At 48.5% G+C, this 24,038-nt stretch overlaps 1 protein-coding gene across 3 annotated transcripts in view; it reads right to left on the reverse strand.

Annotated features, from left to right (window-relative positions):
- Nucleotides 1-24,038, reverse strand: part of TBC1D9B (TBC1 domain family member 9B) — a 251,807-nt gene that overhangs the window by 138,237 nt on the left and 89,532 nt on the right. For 2 of the 3 annotated variants that reach the window (XM_066591014.1, XM_066591016.1), the window contains exons 7-9: nucleotides 22,931-23,161; nucleotides 21,872-22,015; nucleotides 6,581-6,731 (exon numbers count right to left, since the gene is read on the reverse strand). In XM_066591014.1, the coding sequence (XP_066447111.1) occupies nucleotides 6,581-6,731; nucleotides 21,872-22,015; nucleotides 22,931-23,161 (526 nt within the window). The remainder of the gene's footprint in view (nucleotides 1-6,580; nucleotides 6,732-21,871; nucleotides 22,016-22,930; nucleotides 23,162-24,038) is intronic. The other variant, XM_066591015.1, reaches the window with a different exon arrangement.

Genomic DNA, 24,038 nt, shown 5'->3' on the forward strand with positions numbered 1-24,038 from the left:
TTTGATAAAAACTTGGACTTTGATAAAAACTTGGACTTTGATAAAAACTTGGACTTTGATAAAAACTTGGACTTTGATAAAAACTTGGACTTTGATAAAAACTTGGACTTTGATAAAAACTTTGGACTTTGATATGCTAAAGACTTTACAGTTACAAGCCAGCAAGGAAGAGAAGGAAAAATGGACTAAAAAGGGACAGCATATGGTGAACAGTCAACAGAACTTGCCTACCATAGTCCCTGTGCCCCATGATGGCCCAGCTGATGCATGGAAAGACGCACCTCTCAAAGCAGCAATGATGTCGACGCTTGAACAAGGACGAGTGGCTCCTGGGTTTTCTGTAGCTGCTGCATCATTTGTCCAATTTTGCATGATCTTTGCCGTAAACAACAGGGCAGAAGTAAATTTGCCACATCACACTTGCCTAGACCACTCTACCCATTTCAGGGATTGCAAATTGGCTACACTCAGCTCCCACTTGTTGGGAAGTATGAATATGTGCTTGTTGTTGATTTCTTTTCAGGTTGGAGACCTACTCTGTTACCAAAGTAAATAAGCAGGTAACCGCACAGAAGCTCATGAACGAGGTAATCTGCAGATACGGGGTACTGGAAGTGATTGAGTCAAACAAAGGTACACACTTCACAGGTGAAATAATGCAACACATCATGTCTGCTTTTGGTATATTCCAGGCTTTTCACACACCCTACCATCCGCGGAGTTGTGGGAAAGTAGATACAAAAAGACAATAGAGGAAATGGGCAAATCTTGAATTGAGTGTCTTCTATTAGTTCTTTTTTCTCAGGAGGGTACATGCCACAGTAGCTGAATTTGGGGAATGATTTTCTTGTTAATTTTGTCATAGGCCTCCCCAAGGAATTGTCAGTAATGCATTCTGCAGTCTCTGCTTTTCTCCCAGGTCCTACAGATGAGTGTCACAATCTAAAACCAGGTGACAGGGTCTATGTGAAAAAGTTTGAGAGAGAAACCCGGTTTGAAGGTCCTTACCAGATGTTGCTCACCACCCCAACTGCAGTCAAGCTCGAAGGAAAGCCCACTTGGATCCACACTTCGCACTGAAAAAACTCATGATCCTGCATATCCTTTACATGCTATAATGTGGTACAATTCCTCTAACACACACCTTTGACTACTGTACACTAGCCCCCTGTTTCAGAACAAATTAATACAATCAAATGTGCAATATGAAGACTACACTGAGGGTGAGAATCCAACACCGCATCCTGCTAAGAGAGAAGTTGACGCTCCAGGTGACAGGTTTGATCCACATGTATACATAGATGCAAGAGAAGTGCCAAGGGGGGTGCGAGACTAATTTAATTCTAGAGATCAGGTTAAAGCAGGTTTTGAGTCCTTATTTGCTTTTGTCACTGTTAATAATAATGTAGATTGGATGAATTATATCTATTCCAATCAGCAGAGGTTTGTAAACTACACCAGGGATGCTTTGCAAGGGTTAGCTGACCAGTTAGGGCCCACTGCATCCATGGCCCTAGAGTGGCCCTGGATATGTTTTTAGCAGAAAGAGGTGGGGTATGTAATTTCCTGTATGTGTATAATCCCTTTGATCAAAAAGAGTATGAGTAAGGGACTGGATAATGTGACACCAAAATTTCCCTTGTTTGAAAAAGATGAAGAGCCAGTTCCGATAATGCCAACCAGATACGTTACCAGAAGAATGGAGAAATGTACTAGTACTTCGCCTGCCCCGATCTCATAAGATGGACTGTCAGTGGAATTCCCATTTGCCTAGGGATAGTGCAGAAGACCTTAGGTTCCGGCGAGGGCACACCCTGTGGGGTGTTAACTTGTGCAGATAGAGGGTATGGATGCCCGGAAATAAGCCCAGGGAATCCATGGCCTCCTTCTGAGGTGAGGTAGGGATCCCCCCCTCCTAGGAGTAGGGCCTTACGGGCAGTGGAGAAACCCTGACACAAGGGAGAGGCGACCGAGGGAGAGTGCGAGGCCTGGTGCTTGATCTCCGTATTAAGTTTTTAGGGGGGTTTGAGAAGGAAATATATATATCCTTGTAGGTAGAAAAGAAAACACTGGAATATATACATTTATATAGGTATAGTTATGTGCCATTCTTTTTATATGTATACTAACTTTATTCTTATATGTACTAACTCTATGAAAAACTTAATACTTCGCCTTATATCAGATATGCCAAGATGCTTTGCAAGGCAAACAGAGAAAGAATGTCCAAAGAAACTGGATGAAGGTTAAAGTGAAGGAGAGAAGAGATATGGAGAATGCATGCTTGGCCGCTTTCTTAGAATTGAGTGGGTGATTCTTTGCACTGGAGTTAATTAAATACGTGATTTTCTGTACATAAGCCAGAGGCGCCATATCAAGATAACGACTGTTCAACTATGCATCTGAACTTTCACTGTCTCAGGCCGGAAATCCGGACTTCCCATATATGGTTATGCGGTGGATTTGAGCCAATGAGACTATTACTCATTTCTAGTGATGAGACCAAAGGGTATAAGATCTCATGTAATCTGTAATAAAGCGCGCAGCGCTGTCATGTCCCCGTGTGAGGAACTATACCAGACCTCCGTGTGGTGTTTTCTTCTTTACCGCCGGCAGCGGGGCAAGTGGGGTGGGCCTGATTGGTGCTGTACTTAGAATTTCTCTGACACCCCTATCTTTTCTACTTGGGGATATGCGATTGGAGGCCTAAGGGTCAGAGGCCTTTCTCCAGGAACATGCACCGCGATTGAAGTCTTCCTCACTAAAGTGATTTCCTTTGGGAGTGCTGTTGACGTTCTTTCCATTTTGTATCTATAGTTAAAGGAGGTCTGTCACCAATAACAGGATTTTTGGAATAAACTTACCGTAAAATCTCTTTCTCGTCCTGATCATTGGGGAGCACAGCTTTTGACACTAGGAGGTGACACTAAGTATAAAAGTGTTAACTCCTCCCACTAGCTAAACCCCTCCTGCAGGCATAAGCTAGCTCAGTTTGTATGCAAGCAGTGGGAGCAGCCAGTAGGATACGACAACAATAGTTAATAAATCACAATGCTTAGTAACTGTAACTTATTGTACCCTACTGTGCGACTGCACTGAGAACACTCCAAGCTAGAGGTGTATACGCTACAGTCCTAATAGCAGACTGGGTGGGTGCTGTGTTCCCCAATGAACAGGACGAGAAAGATTTTACAGTAAGATATACCAAAAATCTTGTTTTCTCGTCTGTATCATTGGAACATCCCAAGGTCTTGATGTGTCCCCCAGAGCAGTACCCAAGAGGGTGGGAAAATATAAGAAGCCACAGGTGTCAAGAAGCAAATCCGCTCTACAACTGTGACTAGCGTTAATAGATGTCTAGGCATCCAGCATGCACATATGGAATATAATGGGGCCTGAGTAATGGTCCTATCTACCCAACAAGCGGAAGCTCCTGACAAGTAGTTTCCAACGAGGCACCCGCTGTCCGAGTAATATGTGCCGTAACAAGGCCTAAAAATGTAACCTCACTGGCACTCTAACCCTGTACTGCCGTGAAGCAGAGCCAGGACGAGGCATCCACCTCGGAAACCAAGAATACAACCGGAGCTGCCAGGAGTACTAGAAGAGAGCCAGCGCAACTGAAGAATGCCACCCAAGAGAGGTACTCTTGCATAGTTAGACAGAGTACACTTGCTACCAATGCGTTGCTCAGGACGAGCCACCACTGAGAAAAGTGCCCTAACTCGTCACTGAAGTGGATCCCGATATCCCGGGAGAGAGAGAATATGCAACAGGTTGAGAACGATCGTCTCCTGATGACAACCTTCGGCACAAATAAGTACCCAGAACAGAGCTGTGGTACCATCAGCACTGAAACTTCAGAGAGTTGGGGGCCTTCTGATTGTCGACCTAGTTGTACGTCAGCTTCCACAGAAAAAACAGACTGTCAGTCCTGCCGTGAAAAAGGAAGAGGGTCGATTCCATTTGCCAACCTTGTTGCGTTCCACAATCGCTTCTGGCCGGAGTCCCTGATGGCCAATGCTGGAAAGCTTGCTGAGAAAAGTCCGACTATCTTGAAGAAGTCGCATTTGCAGTGGACTACCGCCAGAATGTGGGGATCTATAACAGGGACACTGCTCTCCAGCCCCATGCTGCATAGCTGAAAGAGCAGTCTGGCCCAGATGCTGCGCATCCCGACAGCCCCCATCCGTGACTCAGTTGTCTGGTTAGCTGTAGAACAAAAAAGGACTTCTATCAAGATATCCTTCAGCCCCGTAAGCCTGTAACAATGCACACAGCATCTACTTTTTGCATGAAAACCCTGGGTTTACGAAGAAGTCTAGCCTTGGGAATGTCGACCGACTGGGTAGACAACTAGAGTTGGCCCTGTACCAAGATTTCGTTGCAACCGCATGAATTCACTAGGCACAAGAAGGTTGGCAACACGGCACGAGTACACCAGTACAGGGATCTCTCTGGTCCCTTTGAGAAAAGTAGTAGAGAGGGATGAACACTAAGAATTAAAAAACACAGTACAAGTATATAGTGTTTCACGGTCTCTTGCAAGCAATAATGTAGGGAGAGCAGCACAGCGTGCTTCTGGATCTATCCAACCTAACCGCTTTTCCAGTTGGACGTGTTAACTTCGCTATACGATCCGTTCCGCAAAGGAATAAAAAAGAACTTGTCTTGGCGTTGATGCCGAGGACCAAAAAACGATGCATTGCACCTGTGTAGAAAGGATCCATGGGAAATGCTCAGGAGTGAAGCTGGAGACTGTTCTGGATTATGGAGTACTCCTTACGGCCAGTGTCTGGCCATCCACAATATAGTAGAAAAAACGCGGGCCGTTCTGCACCAAATCAGGGTCAGCAGGGGACTCTGTCTCCATGGGTATCATGCATGCATCACAGACGACCTGAGCACGAACACACCTGACTGATCTAGCAGGCCAGTCTTTCTAGAAAGCACCATATGCCTTGAAGTTTTGAGACCGCCCGATGGGGATCGGACCTATAGTGGGTCAGTGTGTCAATAGAGCTGACCAGAGGGGTGCCAGTAGACGGATCTACAGCCCCCAGGCTCCCTGTCAGAGTTGGGACCCCAGAATTACCATTATACGTAAACAGGACCAGACTGTGCAGAAGACGAGATATCCTCTGACTGGACGTCAATCTGGTACTGTGGTGGAAGCGCACATAGTATGTGGCCGTTGACGGCCCCAGCCTGCGGCTCTTCTGTAATTGTAGATTGCACTAAGGCTGCCTGCAAAGAACAGCAGGCGTGCAGTGCGAGTGCTCAATCGCTGAAAAGGAAATGAGGAGCAATGTGTTCGCAGGATTCCTGTGAATAGTACTCTTTCCATATGGAAGATACCAGCGGTTTCAGCAAGCCCGAAACAATGCTGACAACCAGTTTGACAAGATTTTTCGCAGTAGGAGACTTATTCTGGCTAGAAGTAACCTCGAACTGTAGCAAGAGCACCCATAATATGTGGCTCCGGCCGGCTCCTGCCCTCGTGTCATCCTGAACTCGGACGCTGCGGTAGGCTGCCCACAGGAAAACTGCAGGAGGGCAACAGGGAGGCTAGCCGCTAGGCCAAGCCCAACCCGCTGCTGCATGAAGAGCAACGCGTTTTGAGTATTCCTGTGCCAAGTCTTTCAGGTAAGGACAAGATAATCTCCGCTGGATGTAAATCTCGTACTGTAGTGGTAGTGTGGTTCTGGCCGTCCGCTGTCCGCGTGTCATCCATCTTTCAGATAGGCTGACCACAGAGATTTGTCTGCCGACTCCTGCGGCAGAGATTCGCCACGGGACTTCTCAACGCCATCAGGCAAGGCTCAACCCGATCTGAAGCAGACATGGGGAGCGATGAGACCAGAGACTCTCTGTGAGAGTACTCTTTCCGTATGTTAGGTACCACAAGTGTCAGCAATCCCAGATTCACTGGGGTGGGTTGTGCGGAAGGAAGTGTGTGTGGGTGAGCTGTGTATGAAGTGGCCAGCAGGCCACCATAGCCAAGGCTGGGGCTCAATACCTCTCCCTCTAAAGAAAAATTGTTAGGCAATGGCCACACCATCACACATGGACTGCCTAGTAGCCACGACAACCGCCAAATGCTGGCGAAAAAAAGGATCGCACAGTGGCAATATACACTGACCTATGGCGGCCAAGAACAGAGACTGCACGGCGGGCGGCTGCACAAGCTGTCCGGCGGCGATACACAAAATGCCCGAGCAGCCCTGCACAAAGGCTGCCTCCTGTACTCCAAGCCGTCTGATGGCAAAGACCACAGGTCAGTGCAGCAAAATTTACAAGGTGCACGCCCCAGAGACAGACACCGACAACCCTTTTGATTTATTTAATATATAATATATCATCTATTCCGTGGTTCAAAAAGGCCAGAATAGCCCTCTTATGTCACTGGAATGGGGCTACCTCAGTAATGGAGATCAATGCATATTTTGAAATGGAGAAAGTACAAGATTATACGTAAGAATTGAGGTTGCTAAGGACTCACTTATTCCACTGCAAGATCTGCTTACATCGTGTTGCCTACTGGAATATATCAAGCAATACATCACATTTTACAGCTGACCTGAAAATAAGAGCCAGAGTTCTCCTCGCAAGTTCTCTGGGATGCCTTTCAACACCAGTTCACGGGTCTTTGATGTTCGATACATGCACATCCCACGACCATACTCAAAGAAGTGAATGTTCCAGGACTCTTCCTTCATTTTCTCCTTGGCCTATGCAAATGTAAAAGCAAAAGACAAATGTGAGTTTTCTTTATAATACAACGTACGCTATTGCTGCAAAAAGGCTGCAGCTGAAATACAACGCCATCTTGATTAGCATTGTTTTCCCCCTATTCTGCAGTGATAATTTATTGGTTATTGTATAAAAAGATATGTAGCTAGGACATGCCATCGCTTAATGAACTGTTGGATCTGATGTTTGCGACCCTCACTGATCATGACAATAAAAGGACCAAAGTTCTTATTCCATACTACGGCCCCTTCACAGTTTTTCCCTGACAACGGCTGTGGAGGTCACCGTAACCCCTTAGTGACCGCAGATACGTGATTATCGATGATCTATGTATGAAGAGAGATGGCGCGGCAATCTCCCTTCATATAATGCATGCCTTGTGGCTGATCGAAACTGTTAACCCTTTAAATGCCCCAATCAATTCTGACAATGGCATTTAAATCCCCCAAACGATGTTTGGGGGTCACATACTGCCCTGTGCTGAGATCGCAGGGAGCTGTGCGGGTGTCAAGGCAGCCAGGGGGCCCTTTTAATAAGGCCTCAGGGCTGTCATGGCAGAATGCCTATCAAGCCAAGCCCGTGGTGTGGCTTGATAGACTGCCTGCCCGAACGCAGTAGGATGTAATGCCATGGCATTACATCATACTGCAGGAGCGATCAAAGCAATGCAAGTTGTTGTCCTCGGTGCGGACTAAAAAAGTAAAACTGAGATCAATAAAAGTTTTTCTAATTTAAAAAAAAAAAAAGAGTAATAAGCCCTTTTGCCATATTTATAATGAAATAAAACAAAAATACATATTTAGTATCACTGCATCCGTAAAAGTCTGATCTAGCAAAGTAACACATTATTTACCCTGCACGATGAACATCGTAAGAAAAAATAAAATAAAGAGCACCAGAAATGCGCTTTTTTGGTTACCTTCTCTCCAAGAAAAAAATGCAATAAAAAGCGATCAAAAAGCCTTACGTGCTCCTAAATGGAACCATCGCAAACTACAGGCCGTAGTGCGAAAAATAAGCCATAGCACAACTATGTCGACTAAAAAATTTAAAAAAGTTATGGTAGTACAGCAAAAAAAAAACAACAAAAGACGTATTTTCCAGCATATAACACGATGGGACGTAAAAGACAACCCCCGACTTTTCGTTTTATATGCTGGGAATACAGTGTTAAAAAATTTAAAAAAATCAATACTCCCCTCCGGCGGCGCTGCTGCAGGCTGTCACTCCCTTGTGCACGCTGGCAGAGCATTGCTTTCTGAAAGCGGGGCTCGATTGCCCTGCCTCCAAAAAGCTAATGTGCTGATTGGCTAACTTAGTCTGGCGTTAGCCAATCACAGCCATTCAATGACCTCATGGGGCATTCAAGCCCCGCTTGCAGACAGCAATGCTCTGCCAGCGTGCACGAGGGAGCGAGAGCCTGCAGCAGCGCCGCGGGAGGTGAGTATTGATTTTTTTTTGGGGGGGGGGGGGGGGGGGGACATGTATACCCGGCGTATAAGACGACCCCCGACTCAGGAGCAGATTTTTCGGGGTTAAAAGGTAGTCTTATACGCCGGAATATACGGTATGTAAGTTTGGTATCGTAGTAATCGTACTAATCCATATAACAAAGTTATGTCAGTTTTGTTGCAGTTTGTGCTCTGTAGAAACAAGACGCACTGAAAGATGATGGAATTTTTTATTTTTTCCCATTTCTCTCCACATAGAAGTTTTTATAAAGTGGTACATTAAATAGTACCATTGAAAAATACAACTAGTCCCTCAAAAAACAAGTCCTCACATAGCTACGTCGATGGACAAATAAAGGAGTTCCTTTTTTAAAAAAAAATGTGGTAAGGAAAAAACGAAAATGGAAAAATGAAAAAAAGGTTGGTAACTAAGGGGTTAATTAGTGCTGCCACCTCAGCATTCTCAAAATCAATGAGTGTCTCAAAAGGTCGGATGCCCACTGTTAATGAAGTGATGGAATATCCCTAGGATAAGATTGAAAAAAACATTTAAAGGGTCACTCTGGTGGTAGCTATCCCACCTATATATGTGTCAGCTAGTGTTATTTTGATTAGTTATTCCATCCTTCATGAAAATCAAGGCCTGTTGCTCCTCAGACAGACATGTGGTCTCAACTCTTACCAGCTCAGATTTAGTGCAAACACGCAGAGAATAGAACCCGTTGATCTCTATGAGTTCAAGCTTAATCTCATTTTTGCGCACACATACCACATATGCGAAAAAAAACCTGCATGCTCTGTTTTAGGCCTCATGTCCACGGGCAAAAGAAGAATTAAAATCCGCAGCGGATTTTAACTCTTCTCCTGCCCGCGGATCCGCATCCCATAGGGATGCATTGACCACCCGCGGGTAGATAAATAACCGCAGATGGTCAATAAAAGTGATTTAAAAAAAAAATGGAGCATGAAAAAATCTGGACCATGCTCCATTTTCGTGCGGGTCTCCCGCAGGGACGGCTCCCGCGGGCTTCTATTGAAGACAAAAATCGGAATTTACTCACCCGCTCCGGTTCTTCACTTCGCCGCGGCGCCATCTTCTCTCCGTCGCGGCCGGATCTTTTTTCTTCGGGTCGGCGCATGCGCGGGGCACGTCACGGACGTCATCCTGCGCATCCGCCGGGCCGAAGAAAGACGATCCGGCCGCGACGCTGAGAAGATGACGCCGCGGCGAAGGAAGGATCCGGAGCGGGCGAGAGGTAAGTTTATTCTTATTTATTCTTCTTTTCAGCACTCATGTCCGCGTGGCAGGAGGGACCCGCTACGGATTCTCCATGGAGAATCCGTAGCGGGCCTGATTTTCCCCGTGGACATGAGGCCTTAGGCCTCATGTCCATGGCAAATTCGGATTTAAAATCCGCAGCGTTTTTCCTGCACGCGGATTCGCGCACCCATAGGGATGCATTAGGCACCCGCAGTTAGTTAAATACCTGCGGATGTCATTTTCCCCTGCGGGCGTGGGTCCCGCGTGCAGGAAAAAATCCGGACATGCTCCATTCAGGCACGAGTCTCCCGTGGGGACGGCTCCCGCAGGCTTCTATTGAAGCCTATGGAAGCCGTCCGGATCCGCGGAAGACCCACGCCTGAATTAAACTCACCTGCTCCGAGCATTGCAGGTCTTCCTTCCTTCGCGGCCGGAAACTTCTTTCTTCGGCCCGGCGGATGTGCCCGGCGCATGCGTGCGGCACGCAGCCGACGTTCCGAGCATATCCGCCGGGCCGAAGAAAGAAGATCCGGACGCAATGGAAGGAAGACACGCACGTACCGCTGCGGGTAAGTTTATTCTGATTTTTTAGCATCATGTCCGCGGGGCAGGAGGGACCAGCTACGGATTCTCCAAGGAGAATCCGTAGTGGGCCTGATTTTCCCCATGGACATGAGGCCTTAGTGCGTATTTGCGCACCCAATACCTGGCTAAGAAAACATCTGAAACCAATTATGCTATATGGCCTTTTAAATCAAGGCATGGGTGTGTCCCATGCCCATGTGAAATGTTTCTGTTAGCGCAAAAAAAGTACCATAAAATGCGCAAACATGCACAAAAGCGAGACATTCGCTGCACAAATACGTTGTGCATATGGCCAAAAAGCACTGAAAGATGGTGAAATTTAATTTTTTTCCCATTTCTCTTCACTTAGAATTTTTAAAAAAATTTTCAGTACATTATATGGTATACTATATTTAATATAGTACTATTGAAAAAACTAGATTTTTGTAAAAACTTACTGTAAAATATCTTTTTCTCATCTTGTTCATTGGGGGAAAGACCTTGGGTATAGCGAAGACCTTGGGTATATCTTCTGCCACTATGAGGCGACACTAAGCATAAAAAAGTGTTAACTCCTCCCACTAGCTATACCCCCCTGCAAGCATCATGCTAGCTTAGCTAGGAGAAGCCAATAGGATACGACCATAAGAGATAATAAATAACAATACTCACCAACTGTAACACATTCCAACACCGTGTGCGACTGCACCGAGGACCCTCCAAACAAGAGGAGTATACGTTACAGTCCCAATACCAGACTGGGTGGGTGCTGTGTCCCCCAATGAACAAGACGAGAAAGAGATTTTGAGGTAAGTTCTTACAAAAATCTAGTTTTCTCGTCTGTATTATTGGGGGACACAGCAAAGACCTTGGGACGTTTTAGAGCAGTACCCAACGGGTGGGAAAATATAAGAAGCTGCAGGTGTAAAGAAGCGTAATCAGGGCTTTAACTGCAACTAGCCTAGGCATCCAGCATGCTCAATGACGGAGCATAAAGGGGCCTGAGTAACAGTCCCATCCATCCTCCCCGAGGGAAAAAAAAGACTCCTGAGAAGGAGCTTCCGACGAGGCACCCGCTGCCTGAGTAATATGAGCCGTAACACGGCCTGAGAATATAACTTCCCTGGCACTGTAACCCTGTACTGCCGCGAGCCAGTGCAAAGTGTCCACCTTGGAAAAGCAGGAATCCACTCAGAGTTGCCAGGATTACCAGCAGCGAGCCAGTGCGACTGAAGAATGTTACCCGAGAGAGGTACTCGTGTAGTAAGACCAAGCCCCCTAGCCACCGGAGCATTCTTTGGGATGAGACACTACCGAGAAAGGTGCCCACCGAACACTTCACTGAAGTGGATCCCGATACCACTGGCAGCGGGAAAATATACAACAGGTCGATAACGACCGTTTCCTGATGACAACCTTCGGTACAAAATAGGCATCCAAAACAGAGCTGTGGAGCAATCAGCGCCGAAACGTCAGAAAGTTGGGTGACTTCCAACAGTCGACCTCAGCTTTCATATACATCCAGGCTGTCAATATTACCTTCACAGTCCTGCCATGAGGGAGGAAGCGGGTCGATTTCAGATGCCAATTAAGAAAAAACTCGTTGCAATTTGCAACCGCTTCCCCGTGTTGACCAAGGCTGGAAGACTTGCAAATGGAAGTTTCCGGTTCGATTATCTTAAAGAAGTCGTATACGCAGCAGACTACGTCCATAGCTGTAGCGCAGCATAACCTTGATGCTGTGTATCCCGACAACCTGCGTCCGATAGATGTCAACAAGTCTGGACTGTGCAAAAAATGACGTGCTCTCTGGCTGCACGTCACTCTTGTCTGTGGCGGGAACGCACATAGTATACCACTCCAGCCTGCGGCTCCCCTGTAATCAGAGAACGCCCTAAAATTGCCTGCAGGAAGTCATCCCAGGGGAGCTAGCCATTGGGTAAAGGCCTGGTGCTGGAGCTCACCCACTGCAGTGTGGAGATGAGGCGCGATGTGTTCGCAGAATTCCTGTGATGGTACTTTTTCCATCTGGAAGGTACCACAGGTCTCAGCAAAGCTGGAGAAAAGCCCACAGGAAGTTCGACAATATTGCTCATAGGACAAATTATTCTGTGTGAATGTAAATCTCGTGTCATAGCGAGATCACACACCGTACGTGGTTCTAGGCAGCCACTGTCCACTTGTCATCCTGGCCTCGGACCCTGCGGTAGGCTGCCTGCAGGTAACTGTAGGAGGGGTAACAACAGGGTTAGCTAGCTGTTAGGCTAGACTCAACCCAGTCAGGCCTGCCATCAAGGTAACAATCAGTTTGAGTAACATTGTGCGCAAGACGAGATATTCATTGCTGGATGCAAATCTCGTATTGTAGAAAGAGCGCACATCATCTGTGGCTGTGTCCGGCCCCTGTCCACGTGTCATCCTGGACTCAGACCCTGGATGCAGGGAACTGCAGGAGGGGCAACAGGGAGCTACCGAGAGAAAGCTCCGATCCTGTGCATATGCTCCTTCAGGCATGGAAGGTCCCACAGGTCTCAGCAAGCCTGGAGTACTGCTGACAATCAGCTTGAACTCTGTCGTCGATATACACCGGCTGAAACACAGGGAACTGCAGGAGAGGCAACAGGGGAGCTACCGACAGCCAAGGCACAACCAGGTGCGGAGCAGACATGGGGAGCGATGAGTCCAGAAACTCTCTGTGCGAGTAAACAGGCTGAACTAGATGGACATGGTCTTCATTCAGCCCAACATACTATGTTACTATTAGTACTCCTTCTCTATGGAAAGTACAATAGGAGTCAGCAAGCCCGGAGTAATGCTGAGCATTAGTCTGACCACTGTAGTCCGTAAGACAAGATATTCTCTGCTGGATGCATTTGCTATGTGTCTATGGCCGCCCCCGTCCGCGTGTCATCCTGGATACGAACTCTGCGGCAAGCTGACTGCAGGGAACTGCAGGAGGGGCAACAGGGGAGCTACTGACAGGCAGGGCTCAACAGGAGCGGAGCAGACATGAGGGGCAATGAGTCTGGAAAATCCCTGTGCGAGTACTCTTTCCATATGGAAAAAGGTTCAACAACCTCAGGTGGGAGGTGCTAAACGCATATGGAGTGGTCAGCATAGCCATGAACAACTGCCGCTTGCCGGCGAAACGGGCCGCACAGTAGCAATATACATCAGCCTATGGCGGTCATAAACACAAGCTGTATGTAAGAGCTACGCAAGCTGTTCAGCAGCAAATTACACCGAAAGCCCTGCACTCTAAGCCTACTGATGGCATAACACACGGGTCATACACCAGCCTATCCTGCCTTGCGGCGATGTACGCAGGACACGTGCCCCATTCGACGTTGCAGACTGCAGAGTGACTAAAAACAGCAGCTGCGCAGCGGTTGAGACATAACCATGCGCTGGCAATCAAATGGTCACATGGCGGTAAAATCATATCCTTTCAGAAAAAGTATAAGTCCGCGCAGCAGCTAAAAACCATGACCGCGCATCAGGGAAGGCACCTATATTGCACAGCGACACAAGGCCGTGTGGCAGCAAATACGATGGCCGCGCCAGGGGACCTGGCAGCGCTGACATAACACAAGCCACGGGCAGTATCACCATACGGGCCGTAGGCGGTCACTACCAGCCGCAAACTGCGCGACTGCAAGCCGCACGCTGCGAAACACAAGCACAAACACCTGGGGACACCCCATTAGGGTCCACACGGCAGCGGACTAACAAAACAGATATTTTTGGTATAACTTACCGTAAAATCTCTTTCTCGTCGCGTTCATTGGGGGCCACAGCCTAGACCATGGGATATAGCCATTGCCCTAGGAGGCGACACTAAGCAAAAAAGTGTTAGCTCCTCCCCACCTGGCTATATCCCCCCTACAGGCACTCAGCTAATTAGTCTGTCTGCAAGCAGTAGGAAGCCAGTGGGAGTAAAATTATACATACCATGTTTTATACATACCAAAAAACAAACTTTTGGCACAATTTTCTGCCAAACCATGACCGAAGAACAGAAATTTCCAGCAACCGCCTAAATAAACAAGGGGTGGGTGCTGTGGCCCCCAATGAACGCGACGAGAAAGAGATTTTACGGTAAGTTATACCAAAAATATCTGTTTCTCGTCCGTATCATTGGGGGCCACAGCCTAGACCATGGGACGTCCACAAGCAGTCCCGAGAACAATATATTGGGTGGGCATTCAAAGTTCGGCTGTGCGGTCAACGACCGCCGCCTGCAAGATCTTCCGGCCAAGAGCGGCGTCAGATGATGCAGCTGTGTGGACCTTATAAAATTTTGAGAACGTATGTAAGGAAGTCCAGGTGGCTGCCTTACACACCTGAAGGGCTGAGGCTCCGTGACGGACTGCCCAGGAAGCCCCTACCGCCCGTGTGGAGTGGGCCGTAACCCAAAATGGAGGCGAGCGTCCTGAGGCGCGATACGCTTCTGTTATCAGGGACCTTATCCATTTCGATAGGGTGACTTTTGAGGCTGCCAAGCCCCTTCGGGTCCCCTCCGGAATAACGAAGAGGGTGTCGGTCTTACGAAACTCCTTTGTTCTTTTCACATAGATCCTCAGCGCCCTTACTACGTCCAGGTGGTGCAGCATTTTTTTCTTTTTGTGTACTGGATCTGGACAAAAAGAAGGCAAGACAATTTCCTCATTAATGTGAAACTGCGATACTACCTTTGGTAGAAACTCGGGTGATGGTCTTAGTACCGCTTTGTCCTGGTGGAAGGTCATATATGGCGCCTGTATAGACAAAGCCGCCAGCTCCGAGACCCTACGGATTGACGTGATAGCGACGAGGAATACCACCTTCCAGGTCAGTAGTCGCATAGAAATTTCCTTCAGCGGCTCAAACGGCTGGTCCGTCATAGTGTCCAACAGGAGATTAAGGTCCCAAGTTTGGACCGAGGGTTTAACCCCTTGAGTGGCACGCCCGGAAATTTTCCGGGACGAGCTCCACTGCTCATAGTGACATAGCCCGGAAGATTTCCGGGCTATGTATCACTATGGGAGCTGCAGAGCACAATGCCACAAGCTGTGACATTGTGCTCTGCCTGCACAGACCCACACAGAGCAGTGCAAGGGCTTTGAAAAACCAGCAGAAGATATTGCCGATATGTCGGCAACCTCCTGCTTTGTTTACACGTTGCCATAGAGACCATCGGCTTGTCAGAAGCAAGCCCCGTCTCTGTGGCAGGGAGAGCTTGGTGCTTGGCTGTGAGAGGACTGCTAGGTACCAGCTCTTACAGCAGAGATCAGAGAAAACCTCCGATCTCTGCTGTGTTAACCCTTTACATGCAGCAGTCTATGTGACTGCAGCATGTAAAGGGCTGTCACTGCAGCATGTAAAGGGCTGTCACCATCGGACCCCCGGAATGTGATCAGGGGGTCCTGATGGGTCCCTGTGGAAGTCCCCTAAAGGGCCAAAAAAAAAAAAGGTAAAAAATTATTTAAAAAAATAATAAAAACACTTGTCTCCCTTTACTTTGTAAAAAATCAAAAATACAATCACACATGTGGTATCCATGCGTCGTAATGACCCAGAGAAGGAAGTTAATACATTATTTAACCCCTTAATGACATGGCCCCTTTTTTTCTTTTTTCCCCATTTCTTTTTTTCCTCCCCCCTGTTTAAAAAAATCACAACTTGTCCCGCAAAAAACAAGCCCTTATATGACCATGTCAATGGAAAAATGAAAAAGTTATGGCTCTTGAGATGCAACTGCAAAATTAGTTGAAATTCAATGATTAGACCATTTTAAAAAACCTGCCCTGGTGGGCACGACAGGGTGGTAGGAAACCCGCCACTCAAGGGGTTAAACGGGGGCGTCGTATGGGCGACTCCTTGCAGGAATGTACGTACTGCCATCCTATTTGCGATTGGCTTTTGGAACAGTACCGTTAATGCCGACACCTGTCCCCTTAACGAACCTACCCTCAATCCTACTTCGAGGCCTGATTGTAGGAACGCAAGAATTCTGGCCACTGAGAATTACATCGGTTGTACCCGCCTCTCCTCACACCAGGTGAAGAAGCGCTTCCAGACTCTATAATAAATTGCAGATGAGGCTGGTTTTCTGGCCCGTATCATTGTCTGAATAACCTTCTTCGAATAACCTTTTCTCCTCAACACCTCGGTCTCAACGGCCAAGCCATCAAATGTAGAGACTTGGAATTCGGGTGTAGAAAAGGCCCCTGGGATAGCAGGTCTCTTTGCTCTGGAAGATGCCACGGTGTGTCGAACAGCATTTCTATGATGGTCGCATACCAGGTTCTTCTTGGCCAGTCTGGTGCTATTAATATCGCTGGTCGCCCTTCCTGCTTGATTTTCCCTAGGATCCTCGGTATGAGAGGGATTGGTGGAAATACGTATAGGAGCTTGTACTCCCCCCACGAAATGGTCAGCGCATCCGTTGCCGCTGCTTGTGGATCCCGCGCCCGGGACACAAATGGGCGTAGTTTGTAGTTTAGTCGGGACGCCATGAGGTCCACGTCTGGCGTGCCCCATTTCAGGCATATCGTCCGAAAAACTTCTGGGTGCAGCCCCCATTCGCCGGGATCCACTGTTTCCCGGCTTAGGTAATCCGCCACCCAGTTTTCTATTCCGGGAATGTAGACTGCGGAAATTGAGCTCAGATGGTTCTCCGCCCATGTTAGTATGCCTGCTACCTCGCTCATTACCGACGCGCTCCGTGTTCCCCCTTGCCGGTTGACATAGGCCACCGCTGTGGTGTTGTCCGTCTGGACGCGTACATTTTTTCTCTTGAGACTGGGCCCGAAGTGTCGGAGAGTCAGGTAGATGGCCCGCAACTCTAGGATGTTTATATGCAGCCTTGTCTCTCTTTGAGACCACACTCCTTGAACAGACCGGTCCCCTAGTGTTCCGCCCCAACCTGAAAGGCTGGCGTCCGTCGTCACTACTGTCCAACGACTTGGGCCCAAAGGCCGTCCCGCCTGAAGCCTCCCAGGTTCCAGCCACCACTTCAGTGACCTTTGGACTTGAGGGGTTATCTGGATTCGCTGTTCCAGGGTCACCCGGGACCCATTCCAGCGTGACAATATCAAGTGTTGTAGCTTCCTCGACCGGAACTGCCTCGAATGCTGCCACCATCTGGCCCAGGATAGCCATGCAGTGTCTGAGGGTTAGCGGTTTCCCCTGTATTAGGGACCGGACCCCCTGACGGAGCTTGTCTACCTTTGCTTGGGGTAGCCTGACCCGGTATTGGCTGGTATCGAATATCATGCCTAAAAACTCCAAGCGTTGTGTCAGTATTAGGCATGATTTTTCGCGGTTCACTATCCAGCCGAATTCTTCTAGAATCTTCATCGTGACGTGTAGGCTTTTGATGTTGCTGCCCCACGACGGTGCCTTTATTAGTATATCGTCCAGGTATGGAATGGCTGATATACCTTCCGCATGGAGTAGCGCCATCACTGCTGCTAGTACCTTCGTAAAAACTCTTGGAGAGGTACACAGGCCGAATGGCAGCGCCGTAAACTGAAAATGCCTTCCCTGTGTTTCGAAACGAAGGAATTTTTGATGTGTTTCCCGAATCGGGATATGGAGATAAGCGTCCTTGATATCTATCGAGGACAGAAATTCGCCCGGCTGCATGGAGGTTATCACGGACTTGATTGACTCCATCCGGAAATGTTTTGTTCTGATGAATTGATTCAACCTCCTTAAATCCAGAAGCGGTCTCACTCTGCCGTCCTTTTTGGGTACAAGAAAAAGATTCGAATAGAACCCTTGCCTCTCTTGTGCCCCCGATACCGGTTTCACAACCCCCTGTGCCAGAAGGTTCTGCACTGCCTGCTGTAGGTTGGCTACTCCTTCCGGGGTAGTAGGCACTCTGGATCTGCAGAACGAATTCCGTGGGAGAGTCGTGAATTCGATTGCGTACCCGGATGTCACAATCTCCTGCACCCACTTGTCGCTCACACGCCTCCCCCATGTCTCCCGAAATTGGGAGAGCCTGCCCCCCACCCTGGTGACACTGGGTGGGGGCAGCATCTCATGCCGCGCTCTTTGATCCCGCCGTTTTAGATGTTCCGGGTCGGGATCGCCATGTTTGTCTCGTTTTGAAAGAGGGGCCCCTCTTTGCGTCTGTCGGGGTTCTTGTAGACTGGGACCACTGCCCTGACCCTGGACGGGATGAAAAACGCCGAAAGGATCTAAAAAACGGTTTCCTTTTTAATGGAACCTTCTCCTTTCTTGCCGGCATTTGCGGTAACGAAGTGCTCTTGCCGCCTGTGGCGTCCTTTATCATGTCATCCAGTTTAGGTCCAAACAGCCTGTTTCCTTCGAATGGCAATTTTGTTAGGGCCATCTTGGATGCTGTATCTGCTGACCAGCTTTTCAGCCAGAGAGTTCTCCTTGCTGCAACCGATGCAGCGGATGCCCGGGCAACGAACTTGGCCGCGTCTAGTTCTGCTGCGCATACAAACTTGTTTGCCTGTATGACGTTGTCTGTCAGTTCGAGCAACTCACTTGGTGGAGCGCCTGCTACAATGTCTCTCCGTAGCTGTTTGGCCCAGGCTATGGACGCCTTACTGACCCATGCGGCCGCAAAAATCGGCTGTAAGGCAGTGCCTGTGGCTTGAAACACAGTTTTTGCCAACGTATCCAGCTTCCTGTCTTGAGGATTAGCCAGCATTGCTACTTCGGCTGTTGGCAGTGCTGTGCTTCTAGACAGTCGTGACACTGGCGGGTCAACTACCGGAGGTACCGCCCAACCCTTTTTCAGACCCCCTGGGAATGGGTATGTAATTTCCCAAGTCTTCCCGGGTTGCCTAAATTTTTTGTCCGGGTTCTGCCATTCCTTGTTAAGGACCTCCGAAAAATCCGGATGGTCTAGGAAGACCTGCCGCGATCTCTTCTGCCATCTAAATGACACCGTGGAAGGAGCCGTCTCCACTGGTTCCTCCGTTATTTGGAGGGTTTCTCTTATGGATATTACCAGGCCGTCCATTAGACTGGCTAGGCGCGACACCTGTTCCTCGTCTAGTTCCGAAACTGACGAGCCTGCAGAGTGGTCGTAGTCCTCAGACCCACTGCCCTCGCCTGCCGTTTGGGCCGTGTCCTGGGACGCCCATGAGCAAGATGCTCGAGGGGACTCATGGCGAGCCCGGGCTGGTCTCGCAGAATACCGGGACCGTGAGGAATGTCTTGACCTGTGGTAGGTATCCACGGATTCCCTGGACCCATGAGAGCCATGATAGTCCCTGGATCGTCTGGACTTAGAGGATCTAGACGACCTCCTAGCGCAGCGGGGGTCGACTTGACCGCAAGCAAACTTAACGCTGCAGGTAGTGCAAGCGTAATGCTTCACCCTCCCCTTGGCCGGGCTGGAACCCTCTGTTCTAGGGTCAGACATGGCAACAGAAAACAATTTCCAGGTAGCGGGTAAGCTACGTACCGTTACAGGAATGCCTGCAGGGGGGGCGGGGAGGGCGAGGGGAGAACACCGCGAAGTGCTGCCTTGGGCAGGGCTTACCCGGTCTAGCAGCTGTTTCTGCGGTTCCCCCGGTCCAGCTGGAGCCTCTGGTCCTGACGCTTGGATGCTGTCGGAAGTCGACGCGGGTACACCACACGGCGTTGGTGACCCGGCAGGTGCTGTGGCAGGGACTGCTGCGGAGTTGTCACAGCTGCTGATGCCCGAGACAGGAGGTGCTGCTGCTGTCCGGGTGCTTTCTCCGTAGCAGAAGGAAACTGCAGGGCTGAATGGCTGGACGGCTGCTGTGTGCTCAGAGAGCTGCGCAGTGCTGGGCTCCGAAGTGCAGACAGACGAAGTGTCCAGCTGCAGAGAGCGGCCATTCCTCTGTCCGGCGGCCCCTTTTAAACTTGCCGCGGTCGGAGGGGGCGTGGCCTGCCCCGGAAGCGTCCCCGCGACCCGGAAGTGACGTTTTCCGGCCGTGACGACGGCGCTCCGCCCCCCGGAGCGCCGTGCCCGGAAGTGGCCAGCCGGCCGGCGCCCCGGCGTCCTGCCACATGCTAACTTCTATCCCTGGCCGGGAGAGCTGCCGCCGCTGCCGTCCCGATGCTCCTTAAGGTAACCTGCGCTGTCCGTGTGGAGTCCCAGACGGAATGTTGCCGCCGCCGCTGTCCGTATGGAGTCCCAAGCGGGGTGTCTTTGTCCTGGGAGCCACAGCCTGTCCGTGCGTCGACCGCTCCAGCAGTGCTGACCCCTACGCGTCACCATCAGACAGTGCGCTACTCCAGGGAGGGGGAGCCCTATGGCTGGCGGGTAACCGACTCAGATGCGCATTGCATGGTCGGGCCCCTTTTTCTTCTCTGGGTGAGACGCCGCAGTAGTGGTGGAGACACCCCCTGCCTGCGTCTCCCCCGGGAGGCCAGTAGAGCCAGGGAAAAGCCCCGACTCCCCGGATTCCCGTGAATCGCTCTTTCCACGTCTGCCTCCTAGCAGACACTAAGCTAAAGACTAATTAGCTGAGTGCCTGCAGGGGGGATATAGCCAGGTGGGGAGGAGCTAACACTTTTTTGCTTAGTGTCGCCTCCTAGGGCAGTGGCTATATCCCATGGTCTAGGCTGTGGCCCCCAATGATACGGACGAGAAATAAAACCACATACTTACCTATTGACCGAAGTAGGGTGGCTTCCCAGTCAAGCAGAGCTTCTCTCCAGCATCGCCTGCCTTTAGGTAGGGAGGGAATGCCGGACCGCAAGAAAAGGAGGCTACATGGCCGGTGGGTCACATCCAGGTTAGGGCCTGCATGTGCCTCCTTGTCTTCTGAGGGACCAGGCAGACAACAGAAGGTTAGCTCCATTCTGTTCCTCCTTGTGAGTTATCAGGGAGAGTCCTGCCTCCCTGTTATTCCCTGGTCTTTCGAAGCAAAATGAAGATGAAAAAAATAGCCTATATGGGAGATACAGTCTGCCTCCTACGACACTAAGCTAAAAACTGAGCAAGCATGATGCTTTCAGAGGAGTATAGCTAGTGGGAGGAGTTAACACTTTTATGCTTAGTGTCGCCTCCTAGTGGCAGAAGCTATACCCAAGGTCTTTGCTGTGTTCCCCAATGATACAAACAAGAAATACACTTGGTTTTGTGTGTTCAGTTTGTGTGATATTATTACATGGACCCTATTATAGACACTGTCTAGAGGGGGACACAGACACTCCTATCACAGTTACTGCGGATGCTTACACAGTTCTTGTCACACAGTTATAACAGAGGAGATCACAGCTCCTTCTCCAGGCTCTACATTTATGATCTGCAGCTTTTTTAAGTCGAAGGTAATGAGAATTAAAATGTTCCCCCAGCAGGCAGAAATGCTATAGCCTCTGCTAATGCATCATGGTACTGATGTGAAAGCAAAAATCTCACCATCAAGATAGTACCTGAAAGAGACTACACTTTGTGGCTGCAAAACACAGAGGCGACATCAAGAGTGTGACAGGCAATCAGGTTCGGGGGGTACGGATAGAAAAATGCATTTTAACTGGAGTGGTCCTTTAAAGGGATTGTCTCAACACAGGTCCTTTGCATATGCCCTATTAGGGCATATAAATGTAGCTCTGGAGCTTACCTATACTACAATATCCTACTTGATAAAAAAGGTTGATTGCCAGATAGTCTGACTTTATGAATTATCAGTTGCCAGATTAATGGAATTTCATTGTTTATACTCTTAAAATGTTATACACAATGGTCACAAAGAAAGTCAGACACAACCTGTACTGCTTATATCCTGAATTCCTGTACCACAGAAGAAGTACTACACCAATTACAATGGAAAGTGTAGGCTCTTTGTACATGGTCTGAATATCAGGCAAGAACATTCCTTAACAAGATCATAACAATTACCCATTTTGCACCAAGTTCTTCATTGGTTTCTCTTTGAAAAAGTTTCAGAAGCCCATGAGAAGCTGTGGGAGCCTCTGTATTATAAGTCTTCTGAAGAAGGCGGGGTCCATCACCAGTTGGGCTACTTAGAGCAAACTTCAAAGGCTATTATGAAGACACAATAAGAACATATTTACTTAACATGACACTGATAAATCCTCATCTTTTGACTCCCATCTGACGCTCTTGCGTCTCTACAAATCAACCTCAATTCTGTTCCCTGACTTAATCCATTTCTATCCTCATTACTCATCTCTTCTCTGCCATTCCATTCGCTGCCTACCCATTGTTTAATGAATTTAGTTCTAAACATTATTAATGACATACAAAGCTGTCTATAATGTGCCCCCTCCATACATCTCTGGTGCGCAATGAGCTCCCTCCATACATCTCTGGTGCGCAATGAGCCCCCTCCATACATCTCTGGTGCACCTACCTCCCTACATGTAATCTCCAGTCTACAACCTGCCCCTTTGATACATCTCTGGTACACAATCAGTCCCCTCCATACATCTTCAATATCATAAAATCTCCCCTACAAGTAATATCCAGTCCACAATCTGTCCCCTCCATACATCTCTGCTCTAATCTGCCGATACCCCCTCAACGTAATCTCTGTCTACAACTTGTCCCCTTCATAAATTTCTGATCTAATATACTGATACTGCCAAACACATAATCTCCTATATACAACCTGTCCAATCCATGCATCTCTGAAATAATCTTCAAATACCTTCCCAAACTATCATCTCAAATTCACAACTTGTCGCCTACATAAATCTCTGTACTAATCTTCAGATACCTCCCTACACGTTATCTCCGGTCCTCCTCTGCTCTTCACACAACTGTCCCTAAGACCTTTTTCATATGCTCCCCATACTTTGGAACTCACCACCCCAATCATTGCTAATTCAATAGTAGAACACTTGATATGCTCTGTTTTTTGTTACAGCATAACGTTATGCTATGTATTAGTGTAGAAAATTAGAAAATGGTAATAAGCAGCAGAAATCGTTGCACCTCATACGTGCCATTCCCAGTGCTTCCTTTCCACATGGCACCCCGTTGGTCACCACCATTATCCCCTCCGGCCTTCTGCAGTGAAGTCTTCTGCAAGAAATCCGAGATGCGCTGAACCAAAAAGTTCCTGTCCTTAAGATTGGCGAATAGAAAAGTCATTTTCCCTTTAGTACTGATGGACAATGGGCTGGGAAGAACGCTGGAGCTATCGGCCTTCTCCACTATGGTGACCTGCAGTTCAAACAACGCGCTCATTAGAAAAATCAATCACTTACTTTTGAGCTGGTGTCATTTTGATCACGGAACGGGGTCTTAAATTGTATGCGCAGCTTTGCAATCAAAGAAGATCTATGTACCTCAGGCAGATGCAGCAGTTGCTGCATAATTACAGACTATAAACAAAATCAGTGTGTAGTCTGATGCACCAGGCATGTATTATTCACCCATATCCTGTCACCCGAAGGGAAGGAGAGTGACAAGTCATCATGAGGCCCCAAAGCAAAATTTGGGAACACGGCCTGACCTTACTAGGAGTATCAGAATTTAGAACATGATAGTCGTATTATTCCTTATTTTGCTTTCCAATCTGCGGCACAGACATAATACATACAGTGATGTCACAGTGCTGGGATAACGTACACAGAGCTATCACAACATAAGTGTAGGTCACAGTACAGGAAAAATCCACTCTGTAAGGCAGCATGTCCATGGGCATGATTCTGCCGGCGAAACACGCAGTCTGAAGCTTTCCATAGCGTTGCTATGGAAGTCGGAGACGTGGTGTCCACGAGCGGAAAATCATAGCGATTTTCCGCTCACGGGATCCAAATCGCAGCATGCTGTGATTTGCCACAATTCTCCGCGGTAAGCCTGTCAGGCTCAGTGCAGAGAACCGTCAGCGGTCTCCTGTTCCCCATGGCGGCGGCTCCCGCGGGATATCGCTACGCCTGTGGACAGGCAGCCTTAAAGGGGTTGTCCCGCCCCCCAAACTAATTTTTTTTTCCCCCATGAATGCCCTGTAGAGGAGAAGCATCACACACAACAGCCTTTCCCATAAAAAATGATATTTTCCTCACCATTTTATTCCTTTTATTCCCCTTATAAAAAG

The sequence above is a fragment of the Eleutherodactylus coqui genome, chromosome 2, assembly GCF_035609145.1.
Source record: "Eleutherodactylus coqui strain aEleCoq1 chromosome 2, aEleCoq1.hap1, whole genome shotgun sequence".
In the NCBI taxonomy this organism is placed as follows: domain Eukaryota; kingdom Metazoa; phylum Chordata; class Amphibia; order Anura; family Eleutherodactylidae; genus Eleutherodactylus; species Eleutherodactylus coqui.